This window comes from Empidonax traillii, unplaced genomic scaffold (genome assembly GCF_003031625.1).
Source record: "Empidonax traillii isolate 1590-97213 ecotype Southwest subspecies unplaced genomic scaffold, ASM303162v1 scaffold1471:size203803, whole genome shotgun sequence".
NCBI classification, from domain to species: domain Eukaryota; kingdom Metazoa; phylum Chordata; class Aves; order Passeriformes; family Tyrannidae; genus Empidonax; species Empidonax traillii.
Window position 1 is genome coordinate 171348 of NW_020956664.1, and position 10843 is coordinate 182190.

The 10843-nt window shown below is 40.1% G+C and overlaps 1 protein-coding gene across 2 annotated transcripts in view; it reads right to left on the minus strand.

The window, feature by feature from the left end:
* LOC114070207 (mucin-5B) overlaps nucleotides 1-9045 on the minus strand; it is a 46098-nt gene extending 37053 nt beyond the window's left edge. For both annotated transcript variants that reach the window (XM_027907453.1, XM_027907454.1), the window contains exons 1-5: nucleotides 8894-9045; nucleotides 6194-6392; nucleotides 4334-4589; nucleotides 2690-2804; nucleotides 1268-1355 (exon numbers count right to left, since the gene is read on the minus strand). In XM_027907453.1, the coding sequence (XP_027763254.1) occupies nucleotides 1268-1355; nucleotides 2690-2804; nucleotides 4334-4589; nucleotides 6194-6275 (541 nt within the window). In that variant the 5' untranslated portion in view covers nucleotides 6276-6392; nucleotides 8894-9045. The remainder of the gene's footprint in view (nucleotides 1-1267; nucleotides 1356-2689; nucleotides 2805-4333; nucleotides 4590-6193; nucleotides 6393-8893) is intronic.
* Nucleotides 9046-10843: the final 1798 nt, after the last annotated feature.

The following is a 10843-nucleotide window of genomic DNA, read 5'->3' on the forward strand; positions in this document are numbered from 1 at the left end:
CCCCCCAATGTTTAATAGACAGACTTCTGACCAGATCTATTCTCCTATACTAACTCAGTCCCCTAAATATTAGTTATTTCTACTAAATCATTATTTTCAGGTGCTTTACCACTAATGTTTTTGGAAACAGAAGGTCTTTAAAAGCTTTGAGCTCTTGGAGCCATGTGATTTTCCAAGGATCTCAACTGACATTAAAGAATATAAAGAACAAAGTTTCAAGAAGAACTACTTCATGCAGATATGGGATTTTTCTTCCTGATTAGAGGAAAGAGCCTGTAGGTAATGAAAAATTTTGGGCCCTTACATGCAGTGGATTTTAGCCTGGACAAGTATACTGAATTCTGCCTGCTCATCCCAGAGAGGAGCATGTATTCAGAGCAGAAAGGAAAGATGTGGGAGGCCATGTGGTCCCCAGGCATGGGAACCTGTTTTGTGTGGAACAAGATGCATACGAGAAGAGTTTGGTTTTCTTAGAGCAATGCTTTTCAGTAGAAAATTGTTTCTTCAGAAAAATTTGAGCCATCTTCAGTTTTCACATATTGCACTTGTGAAGTATAGGGCACAAACATGATTAAAATGTGTCCAATACTTAATACAAAATATGAAAATGACACCCAAATGTATCACTACAAATAGTATTTGTAATCAAATCCCAGGATTCTTTCTGAATGGGTGAGGTAGATGACAATGTTCTTCTGGTGACTTAAGAAGCCCAGTTTTATATTAAGGGACATTGTTATCACCTTGGCTTCAGTCCTGCAGTTAATATCTCAGGATGCAGGTTTCTCTTCACTGATACAACCTGCTGCAGGACTGTAGCCTCAGCTATTTGTAATATCTGAAGGTGTCAGTGGATGGCACCACAGTTTCTTCCAAGATGCTCAGTGAAATCTCTGTGATTTCTCTGATGCTTTCATCTCATTAAAGAGACAAAAATAATCACATGTAGAATGATTAAAATGGAAGAACAGAAAATGCACTTGTGCATTTCCTTAAACTATGTTATTATCAGTGGGAAACCTGGTAGTGTTGCTGCATGATTGCCAAGCAATTCATTTGGGTCAAAGAGGTTTGAGACTCTTGCAAGTTTGAAAACAGCAGGGAAGCCCAAATCATGCCAGAAACTCTTAAAATACATCTCCTGTATATAGAAATATTAATGTGCCCATCAGGAAATCCAAAACCCTGATAAATATACAGATATCAAGATTCATGTCATCTATTTACAGGTCTGTTCTGTGTGGAATATGCTGTATTTGTGACCTACCATCCAAAATCAAGTCATTCTTCTCACTGCCATCATAGTTCCCACACAGACCACATATTTTCCCTTTATATGTTTCTTCCAGGTCCAGCTACAGAAAAGGAAACACAGAGTTTAAAGGCTTTTCCCCACATCAGCAGCACACGTTACGAAGTCGTTCATGTAGAAAGGCTGATTCTCAATTTGTAGCAGTCTCCTTTTCTTTTACAACCTTGTCATAAAACTCACCTGTAGACAGGTTGAATTCAAGATAAGGAAGATAATCCTCTAGCAACTGTCATTCCAACAACTAAAGAGCTAAGTGAAGCATGCTGAATACTGGACTAATCCTCAAACCAGTGTCTCCCAGTATACACTGGTATATAAACATTTTTTACCTCTTCCATGGTACCACAGCTCCTCTCCAGGCAGGTCAAATAACTGTGCTCTAGTGCTGGATGCTGCAAAGAAGCAGCCTCTAGTTTGCTTTTAGCCATATCTAAGGGTTTTTCCAGTCCATAGGGTAAATGGAAACCTTTATAGCACTTCTAGGAATGGATCTGCCCAGCATTAATTGTTGTGCCCATACTCAGGGGAAATAAAGATAAAAAACTACAGCACCTAATTACTCCTATGTACTTGGAGGATAGTGCTGGCATTGCTCAGGTCCACAAAAAAAGGTGGTGCTTTTCCTACAAGTGTGTCACCCTAAAATTGTGTCCAGTCTGCAGTTGTGTACAGGTACTGCATTTAATATTTTAGGTATTAATTAGTACAGGGGAAGGGGGGAAGCAAATACTTCAATAAATCAGAATTTCAGTACCATTTGATTGCTTCCTGATATTTTTTTTCTCTAGTCACCTTTTATCCTCTCTCTGTCTCTGAGCCACAAAGCGTCATACAACTTGCACTTAGTTAATCTCAGTCCTGATTCTGAAGGATAAGTGTTCACACACAAAAGTGTAAATACACAGCTGAAGAAGAGGATATTACAGGGTAGATCTTTAGAGGGGAATTTCCTCATAGCATGGCTTTGAAATGACATAGGCCAAGGTCTGAACAAGGTCACACAGATTAGTTTCCCATGCAAGATGTGCATGAGGCAGAGAGTAATCAGCAAGTCAGAGCTGGAGGGACTAGCTGTGTTGCTGCCAGTGCCCCATGGAGCAAGGAAGTAACTACAGATGTGTTATATCCAGGGTTAGCAGTGGTAACTCTCGTCACAGAAAATCAGCTGGAAATGCCTAGGGGTTGGGGCTCCATGAACTCCATGACCCTGACCCATAAAACTATTACCTAGTTTGGTATTTCCCTATCAGCTTATGGATACAGTGACACTGCCCTCCTCTCACAATTTCTTTTGTCAACACAGTGCCTGCATCCAGCTCTGCTTTTCATCATTGATGAGTTTCACCAGGAGAAAAACAACTAACTGGCTGTTCATACTAGGAGAGTGTCAGCCCAGTTCCACTTGAGTGTCAGGCCCAGCTTGGAAGTGACTTGGAAGTAAGTGCAGGTGTCCTCAATCAGGATGCTCTTCAAGCTGAAGGGCATGGGGATCCTGGAAATTGGAGGGAACAAAACAGATTGCATTAAAAACAAACAAACAAAAAAAAAGACTGATGTAACTCTCCCAGAGATATAGAAAGGAAACCTAGAGTCAAAAGGAACTAAAGAAGATGTGGAAACACTCTTTTCAAAGTCAGTCTTCATCTGCCGAATGCACTGAATTTAGGTGTGATCACATTGTCCACTGTGACCTTTTATCCACCTTAATCCACAACACAATGTATTTTGGCCATTTTTTGATACTACATTACCCACTCAACTGACACCAAAGGAGCTCTGCTTGTTTTACATATCCTAGGACCTAACCCAAAAGTTTATAAGGAATAAGAACACAATATTGGGAAAATGCCCTCCACGAGGACACTGCAGATTATCATTATCCCTTCAGGATTTCCTTGACATTTGGGATTCTCAGAGATGTGAAAAGAGCTCTGTTCTGTTACTCACCTGCAGATGTGACTCAGACCTACAGTAGTTTTCCCTCTTATCAAGACAATTGCCGTTCATTTTCCCACTATCTAAAAAACTTAGAAATTCAGAAAATGGCTAAAATTTAGGAGATTTCTTGTCCCTTCGATTTAGAAGACACATATGGGCTTTGGTACTATAATTACAACTAGTGATAGATGCTATTCTCTATCTGGTTATTTCTAGAAGGCTGTCAAGAGAAGACAGCCATATGATTGCAATTTTCTCTCCAACAAGATTGTGTGGGGTTTTCCCAGAGTCAAAGATTGCCTTGGCCCTTCATAATTATATTCTAGGAGCAGAACTCTTTGCTTCTCATGAGGACTGCCCTTAAAATTGTGCCCAACTTTCAGCTACTTTTGCATATGATTTTTCACTTATGGAGTATTCTTATCCCTCTATTTGCAGTTTACTTTCTAGTTCATTTTCAATTAGAATTAAAGGTGTGGATTTTGACTTCTGAAAATTCTCTCTCATGTATAAGAACATCCCAGAGCAAGTTCTGATCTGCAAAGCAGTGCAGTTTTCAAGACTGATCTATCTGGAAACAGAAACTGGAATCTATCTGGAAACTGGATCTATCTGGAAACGAAAACATAAAAGGACCATCTGTTCCTGAAAAGCAACATACAGCAGTAGGGTTAGTACCACAGAAATAATGTTTTGAGAAAAGAAACACACAAAGCTTCTACAAGATCTTAACTTTCTATAAATAAATTGTTGGCTTTTATGTACTTCCCTCCATCCCTGCCTCCCAAATCAAAGCAACATTTAGGAAACCTACACCTTTTGTTTTTAAAACATATACATTGCCTTTTGCTTAACTTGTTGGTGTTGATCCCTGAGAGATGTAGTTTAAGAAGTAGAATTCTTGCCTCCTCCATCACTGTGGGGTGGACTCTTCACAATACCTTATTCAAAGAGCTGAGAACTTACCATGCACAGCCACTTGCACCTCTGCAGAACAGGACCACTTCCTAGATAGGCCACCTGTTGCTGACACATAGCAGCAAAAATGCAGCACAAGAAAACAACAGTACAGTCTTTACTCACTTGTTCCCATTCACGGTGATGCCTGTCTCCTTCACCTCCAAGATCACTCCATCAATGGTGACAGTGAAGTAGATCAGGAAGTTATTCTTGTCGCTGCGTCTGATCTGAATGTTAAAGTCCTGGTAGCTGTCATTGCAGTGTGAAGCGAAGATGTATGTGCAGGTTCCAGGAAAAGTAAACTTAACATGGTCAAATGTATGAAAGTGGAAATTGCCCCAGGTGGCACATTCACTCCTACCGACAGTAGAGACCTGGACTAAAGAAAAAGTCATAGGAAGAGAGCTTAGAAATTCACCGCGTATGAGGTGCTTTGCCCTTTTTCTGTTGAAAAACATTAAAGGAGGGATTTTTCAAAGACAAAAAATAAAAACTCCTGGAAGGTAGTAGCTTGTGGGAAGGAGTTTCATCTCCCTGATCTTTTGAAGTTGATGACAGAGATACCTCCAATGTAAGCAGATTAGGCCTGGCTCCTTTAGGTTAACAGTGAAGCAGAACAAGTTCGGCTTCCCTTCCTTACATATGTGCCTAACAAGATTCTCAAAACTGCATGCATCTCTGCATTGTCTATAGAGATTGTGTCTATATTTACACTGTAGACACATCCAAAGTCTTGTTTTGAGTCCCTTCCAGGAGATATCATAGGTGGCATGACTCTACTGCAAAACAGCAGCCACTGATCACAGCCTCATGGCTGAGGTTGCTACCACCTTCAGCAGTCAGCTCAGAGCTAGTTGTTCTTTCTTCTCTACCAAAACTCATGTTTTGGACCTCTAAGTTGTACCTCTGTCAAATAGATACGTACCCTAAGTGCATATAAGGTATCACTTCAGAAAGTAGTGTTCATGCCACTGAGCTTCACAAAGACAACATGAATTACCCTGAATTATATCATATATGCTTGCTACAAAATGCGTTTGGCATTTCTTCTAGGCTCATCTGAAAGAATGACAAATGAAAATGGGCAAATTTCTTTGTGTTGTTTAGGTAGCTTGTTTAGGAATATCAACATGGTAACATCCACTACAGATCAAACAAAAAACTGAAGTAATAAAAAATTAATGCACTCAGTGATTCCAAATATTCCTGCCTAAGAATTACCAGGGGAAAACTGAGAAATTCAGATCTTAATGCTTGAAATGTGCGACACAAACTCAAGTGCCATGAAGTCCTTACAGAAACAGTCACTTTTTAAAGGGACTGTTATTTGCCATAGGTTGTCACAGCACTAAAGTAGAGTAGGGCAATTTAGCACTTTTCTACACAATAATGAGGGCAAATGAGAAAGTTTGGCTATTCTTGGAATTGCTAGAATTACTTGGACAGCAACAACTGTTACATCAATTGGTTGTGTATTAAGCATGGTGGTAAAGGTGTAAGACATTCAAAATCAAACCAGGAGGTAAGAGTACAGAAGACCACAAAAAAATGTGATTATTGCTAATGCAACATCTCTTACTGGTCAATCAAGTCTAGCTGGCATTATGATGATTATTATGATTCTTCTATAAAGAATATAAGTGAAATGTTTTGAAAGGGGTGTCACCTTTGTGTGTGTGTGTGTGTGTGTGTGTGTGTGTGATCTGCAACCTGCAACCTGCAACCTGCATCCAGAGGGTCTCCTCTTAAAGATTAGTCACTTAAGACATAAAACAATTGATACACCACCTAGTGATGGAAGTAAAAAAAGTAAAATACTTAAAGAGTTGACAATAAGGATGAAAATGTTCAATGTTAAACAGTGTCTGACATATCTACAGCTTTTACATTAATATATTACACATTTTAATTTGTCAACTCTATTTTACACCTATGGAGAGTAATATGAGAGTAAGTAATCTGAGAATTAGATTTTGTTCTTACCTATCTGAACAGGTTCTTTGCCCTTGCAACAACTCCAAATTAGGCAGAAGATCCAAAATGATCCCCCTTTTTTTATTTCCATCTTGCCATGGAGCGGTAACTTGAAAATCCTTTCAGGGAAGTGTTTTTTCTTGGCTTATAGGCAGATTTTTATAGTCCAGGAGTTTGGCACGAGAACAAAACATTGATGGCAGGGTCCCTGAAAGGTGGAGCTTCATTTAATTTTCTTTCAGTTGTTCATATTAGCACCCAGCAACCTCCTGTCTTTCAGGAAAGACAAGTATCTGAGTTCTCTCTTGCTTTATGGGGAAAGAGAGCTTTTGTTTTCTAATTTCCATTTTTTTTTAAAGTAGCTCCCCCCACCTTCCTCCTACATTGTTGTTATTTCTTTGGCAACAATAGTTTTTCTTTTTCAGAACATCTGATTAGTTAAAAGCAATCACTGGCCTCTTTCAGAGCTTTGTTCTGGCTTGGACATCAGCACAGTCCCCCACCTCAAGAAAACTTTTTTGTTACTTCTGTTAACTTAATGGTGACTTCTAAATGTTAGAGCAAAAAGTATTGCAAGGTGAAGCATAATGTATGTTTTATTTAGAGTAAAATCTTTTGGCAGGAGGGCATTGTCCTTTAAGAAGTGTATCCATAAGATCTTACAAAAAAGGCCAGAGAGTTACTGCTTCAACAAACCAGGAACAACATTAGGCCAAAAAGTGCAAAATTCTCACATGTACTGCACAAATGGGATGTAATCACGTCAGTCAGTCATGGGAAGGTAATTTATTCTTTGTGCGCACAGAGGCAGTGGTTTCTTCAAACATCATAAAGCAGCAGTGCCCAAGTCCCATCAAAATGTAGACCACAATTCAGTCCTTCACCTCCTAAATGATGCTGCTGCAAAAGTGTCCCTTGGTTCTCTCAAAGTACTTTAATACCCTATCCCATACCTGTAAAAAGGCCTGCAGACTCAGTCATGAGCTCTACAGTACACTGTAGGACATCCTGTTACAGATGTTTGATATCAGTAATTTTAGAGTCTCTTCTAGGGATTTGCTTGCTGGGTTGACAGAAGCTGATCTAGTAATTCTTCACCTCACCCATACCGTGGGGAGACTGCTCCTGACAGAGAGGAAGCCTCTCTGTCCCAGCAAATCAAACACAGATAACACACTTCCAGCTGCTTTCATGCCCCTTTGCAATGTACTATTGCCAGAGTGATGGACAGCAGTAAGTAGGCATGAATACAGTTGAAGGTGGATACAGGTCTCACGCTGGTTGCAAGGCCTCAGGTTGAGCTTGTGTGTGCACCCACTGGGAAATATGCATGCCCATTTATCTGGCTGGCAGACAGTAAGCTGGTCCTTGAGAGCAGTGTCTTGCTCACTGCCTTACCAAGCTTTCTGGTATTGACACAGTTGGGTGAACCAAAGCTGGCCTACTGCTTCTTTCAGCTGCTGCCCCTGCACACTTGTGAAGTGGCTTTAAGAACTGCAGGTGCAAATGTCTGCCAGATGAAGATTTGCTGCTGCTGTTGCTCTGAAGAAAATCAGCAGTAGCAGGCAAGACCATTGTGCAGTACATGAAACATGAGTTCATGTTACCCCTTCGCCACTGTCCGTGTCCCATTAATTCCATTGTCAGTCACATTTGAGGCAGGGCGCTACTGGAAGGCAAAGTCTGTTCTTGAAGCCCTGCCATTTTGGCTGGAATACAGAACCAACAGAATTTACTGCACTGGTGGTGGAAATACTGGACTCCTGCTGCTCTTCCTTTTAATCACAACACATCTTCCCTGCTTATCTCCATCCAAATAGGTACAAAGTAAACCAGGAGAATATCTAGTAGATAAACCTAACCATGAGAATATGAAATTGTAGGTATGAGGATGGTCTGAAATAGGATACAGTGCAACAGTGACACCCAATTCAGCAGATTCTCATGGTAACTTTCAAATTGAATTCTTGTTCGTGCCACAGAAAAGGGTGAATGGCAGGTGTGGAGAAGGGCAGTGAAGCCCAGGAGGAAAAGCACATAGGTCAGTATATCACAGACTAAGAGAGCTTAATTGAGGATAAAGATGGAAAGCTGAAAAATCAAAGCTACTGTCAAAATCCAAATGTAGAACTCTGCTGAGATAAAGTCTATAATTTTTTTATCATGGGACTCTCCTTTCCCCAATCCCACCCAGGCAATCAAGGCACCTATTTCATTCATTTTGGTATGAGAGAAGAAAGAAGAATTGGATTCTAGGAATATGATTCCTGACTCTAGAAAAAAATCCCTTCATTCTCACTGAGCAGCACAAAGCAGCAGGAACCACTTATTAACTACTTGCCAAAGATACCCTTGGGGCTGGAGTAGTCCTTTGATGAAAAATACATAGTGAGGTCGACCACTGCAACTTCCAGCCCTTTGTCTTCTGTGTGTGGGATGGTTCAAAAGACATGATTCCCCCCTGTAAGCCCCACTTACCACTCAGGGGCATGGGAAGAGCATGAAAAGCACATGTTAAAACTGTGTTCAAGGAACAGACAGAATAAAACAAATAATTCATTGAACCGACATCCACTTATGCTCTACTCAGCACAGAAAGTAATATCAGTCATCTGGGATCCTCCTCTAAGAAAAGCAAGAGCACAACTCTTGCTACTCAAAGACACAGGACATTCAGTCCTCTTCCTTTGCACCTAGATATTTTCTTACCTCTGCTTGTCTGCTCTGTCATTTTTGCCATTCCTTTGCCATTTCTTGGGGAAAAGAGTTCCTGTCAGTGACTAACCAGAGCTGCTGCTTCTGGCTTCTCCACCAATACTGCAGGCTACACTCCTTAGAAATCACTGGATGCTTCACTCCCCCGAAATGATTTCAGGGCTACTGACAGGGGAAGGATATTTGCATTCAAATGAAGTTTTTATATTCAAGCGTGGCAACACTGAGGCTTTCAGAAAAAAACACATGGAAGCTTTCAGAAGGAAATTCAGACTGACAGGGAGCTTACAGACTATGTTGATCACTTACCACTGAAACATTGCTATTGCTGGTATGCAAGATATAACTATTCCCCCTGCAGTGACATACTGGGATTAATAATTTTTCCTTTTATTGGAATCTGTGGCATAAGAGGCATTCCCTCTTCTGCAGCTGTATTACCAAAAAGAACAATTCCTCTTGGCCCCTTTACCGCCTATTTCATGGATCATTTGCCACTAAAGGGTATGTGATTTTAGTAAATACAATAGGCAAATATTAACTCAGCTTCTTTATCACCACTGACTCACTGAAGATAAACCGTCATGAAGCTAATGTAATACACCAGTGACTCATATCTCATATTTTTTGCTACAAACTTGGTAAAGAGGCACTCAGATAGGGGGCATCTGATGGATTAATATCCAGCCACTGTACTGAAGTCTGGCAGTTGCATTTCTATCCTATCCTTCTGTCAAAAGGTGATTCAATACGTACTGTAAAGCATTAAGGCCATCCTGGGTCAGTCCAAACACTGATGGGGTTCAGCTTGGAAATCCTCTAATATTCCACTTCATCCAGGCAAAGCTGGTACTGCTTCTTAAAATGAGTATCCACTATAAAATGGTGTTTTACAAGCACTGCCTAAATAATAACTCTAAAGAAATGATGCACGCTTCATTAACAAGGTAATGTTAGCCAGGAAAACAATTCATTCAGATTTAGTGTCAAGCTTTCTTGTACCATTAATCCACATGGTAAAAAAATGTCTGAAGTGAATTTGGTAAAATATTTTACATAACTGATAGTTATAACAATCACTTGTGCATTCTAAATTGCCAGTATAATTCAAGAAGGACATGGATTACATTTTTATCCTTTTTATGATATCATAGAATTTAGGAAATTTACATTAAAGATTTATTTAATCCATCAGATTTTCATCTACAGCTCAGTTTGAAACACCTGCCAGTATATATAAGGTGATCTGCAGCAGGCAGTGGAAAAAGAGAGAATGGATCTATGTCTTTAATTGTCCATTAAAATATATGAAGAATGCCTTCAGTATTTTAATTTTGATAGGAGATGGCTGGGTGTTTTCTTACATTTTGCCTTAGAACAAACATAAAGGTCCTAAACCTCTTATCTTGCCATAGGGCTCCTTGACTTTTCATAAAATAATCAGGGACATTATTTATCCCTGTTTGCAAGGAAAGAGTTCAGCTGCTCTTGGTTGGTTGTTTTTTAAGAAGATGTAGATCTTTCAAAATCCACATACAAGGAGTAATGACACGGCTGATTGGTGTTCATGCACACACAGGTCTCTTTGACCTATTGGCACTTCCTCACGTAAGAAAGACTCCCTGCATAGAAAGCCATCTCATCAGGAGGTTGGGCCCTTGAGATTTTCTACTTGAAAGATTTTTCTTCAAGCAGCCTTCCTGGTGAAAAGCATGGAGCACACGCTTTTCACCTTCCTGGTGAAAAGCAGAACAAAGGGAACCCAGGGCCCCTTGTGGGGAAGAACGTGAACTTTCTGCTGTAATAAGTGGAGTTTTATGGGGTTTAGGCTAGAGCAGATTCCACCTCTTTTTAAAAAAGCAATTTCTTATTTCACAGGTGCCAAGATAATTCAGAAGAGGCCACTGCCTACTCAATGCAGAGGTCTCTATAACCCCGAAATTA